The sequence below is a fragment of the Cervus elaphus genome, chromosome 15, assembly GCF_910594005.1.
Source record: "Cervus elaphus chromosome 15, mCerEla1.1, whole genome shotgun sequence".
NCBI classification, from domain to species: domain Eukaryota; kingdom Metazoa; phylum Chordata; class Mammalia; order Artiodactyla; family Cervidae; genus Cervus; species Cervus elaphus.
In genome coordinates, this window is record NC_057829.1 from 38,516,719 (window position 1) to 38,519,493 (window position 2,775).

At 36.8% G+C, this 2,775-nt stretch overlaps 1 protein-coding gene across 1 annotated transcript; it reads right to left on the reverse strand.

Annotated features, from left to right (window-relative positions):
• Positions 1-569: 569 nt before the first annotated feature.
• LOC122709370 (60S ribosomal protein L23a-like) lies at positions 570-1,071 on the reverse strand. The gene has a single exon (XM_043926682.1). It carries the CDS (start codon positions 1,069-1,071, stop codon positions 595-597), a length of 477 nt encoding a protein of 158 aa, XP_043782617.1. The 3' UTR covers positions 570-594.
• Positions 1,072-2,775: the final 1,704 nt, after the last annotated feature.

A 2,775-nucleotide genomic window follows, 5' to 3' on the forward strand; every position in this document is an offset into this window, starting at 1 on the left:
GTGCGGGTTTGAGTCCTAGTCAGGGGAGTTAAGATCTCACATGCCTCAGGGTCAAAAAACCAAAACATAAAACTGAAGCAATATTGTAACAAATTCAATAAAGACTTGAAAAATGTCCCACATCAAAAAATCTGGAAGAAGTAAAAAAATGAAGTAAAGTTTATCCTGCTAAGATTTCTCTTATGTTTTTAAGTTTCTAGATATCTTATGTAGTCAACTGTTTATAACTGATTCATATGTGTTTGAAATAAATCATACACTGTGTTTTTGAAAGAGGAAATATAGTTATTTGCTTTACTGTTTATAGCTTCTACATTCCATCATTTTCATGATCAAGACTGATCATTTCTATGAGTACATACATATCATATTATCTTTGTATTTGCTTTGTACTGTGGTATGATGTTGGATACATACAAAGTAAAACTGCTTATATTTTATTACAAATTGTAACTTTAATCAATACCACCCACATTTTCCCATGTTTTTTCTGTTAATTTGATTTTTAAACCTTATTCATATTTGCCTTTAATACTTTTTTCTTTTTTTCATAGTGAAAACTTTTATATTTGGAATTAGCCAGCTGGACTCAGTTTAGATGATCCCAATTTTGTTGGCAACATCCAAAGCATCATAGTCAGGAGCCAGTCGAACATATGTTTTCTTCTCTCCATCAGGCCTGATCAGAGTATTGACCTTAGCCACATCAATGTCATAGAGCTTCTTCACAGCCTGTTTAATTTGGTGCTTGTTGGCCTTGACATCCACAATGAATACCAGTGTGTTGTTGTCTTCTATTTTCTTCACGGCTGACTCGGCAGTGAGGGGGAATTTGATGATGGCATAGTGGTCACGTTTGTTTCTCCTAGGGGCGCTCTTCTGAGGATATTTGGGCTGCCTCCAGAGCCGCAGTGTTTTGGGCCGCCGGAAGGTGGGTGACGTCCGGATCTTCTTTTTCTTGTGACTGTGGACACCTTTCAACACTGCTTTCTTGGCCTTCAAAGTCTTTGCTTTGGCTTCAGCTTTAGGAAGGGCAGGGGCTTCCTTCTTCACCTTCCACGCCATCTTCATGAAAAGTCTTTTTTTTTTTTTTTTTAATTGAAGGATGATTGCTTTACAGAATTTTGTTGTTTTCTGTCAGGCCTCAAAATGAATCAGCCATAGGTATACATATATCCCCACCCTTTTAAAAATCCCTCCCACCTCCTGCCCTGTCCCACCCCTTAAGATTCTCTGTTTGAGTTTCCTGAGCCATACAGCAAATTCCTGTTGGCTATTTTACATATGGTAATGTAAGTTTCCATGTTACTCTGTCCATACCTCTCACCCTCTCCTCCCCTCACCCCATGTCCATAATTCTATTCTCTGTTTCTCCACTGCTGCCCTGTAAATAAATTCTTCAGTACCACTTTTCTAGAGTCCATATATACGCGTTAGAATATGATACTTATCTTTTTCTTTCTGAGTCACTTCATTCTGTACAATCAATTCTAGGTTCACCAACCTCATCAGAACTGACTCAAATGTGTTTCTTTTTATGGCTGAGTAATATTCCATTGTGTATATGTACCGTAACTTCTTTATCCATTCATTTGTCAATGGTCATCTAGGTTGCTTCCATGTTCTAGCTATTGTAAATAGTGCTGCAATGAACAATGGGATACAAGTGTGTTTTCCAATTTTGTTTTCCTCAGGGTATATGCCTAGGAGTGGCATTGCTGGGTCATATGGTGGTTTTATTCCTAGCTTTTTTAAGGAATCTCCATTCCGTCCTCCATAGTGGCTGCATCAATTTACATTCCCACCAACAGTGCAAGAGTGTTCCCTTTTCTCCACACCCTCTCCAGGATTTATTGTTTGTAGACTTTTTGATGATGGCCATTATGACCAGTGTGAGGTGATATCTCATTGTATTTTTGATTTCCATTTCTCAATAATGAGCAATGTTGAGCATCTTTTCATGTGTTTGTTAGCCATCTGTATGCATTCTTTAGAGAAATGCCTGCTTAAGTATTTTTTCCACTTTTTGATTGGGTTGTTTGTTTTTCTGGCACTGAGTTGTATGAGCTGCTTGTATATTTTGGAAATTAATCCTTTAAGCCAGTTGTTTCATTTGCTGTTATTTTCTCCCATTCTGGGGGTTGTCTTTTCACCTTGTTTATAGTTTCTTTGCTGTGCATAAGCTTTTAAGTTTAATCAGGTCCCACTTGTTTACTTTTGCCTTTATTTCCATGACTCTAGGAGGTGGGTCATAGAGGATCTCACTTTGATTTATGTCATTGAGTGTTCTGCCTATGTTTTCCTCTAAGAGTTTTATAGTTTCTGGTCTTACATTTAGGTCTTTAATCCATTTTGAGTTTATCTTTGTGTATGGTTTTAGGAAGTGTTCTAATTTCATTCTTTTACATGTAGCTGTTCAGTTTTCCCAGAACCATTTATTGAAGAGGCTTTCTTCAATTATCTATTGAGATTGTCATATTTTTTTATCTTTCAATTTGTTAATATGGTATATCACATTGGTTGATTTGCTAATATTGATGCATCCTTGCATTCCTGGAATAAACCCAACTTGATCAAGATGTATGAGCTTTTTGATGTGTTGTTGAATTCTGTTTGCTAAAATTTTGTTGAGGATTTTTGCATCTATGTTCATCAGTGATATTGGCCTGTAGTTTTCTTTTTCTGTGTTGTCTTTGCCTGGTTTTGGTATCAGAGTGATGGTGGCCTCATAGAATGAGTTTGGAAGTGTTCCTTCCTCTACAATTTTTTGAAAGA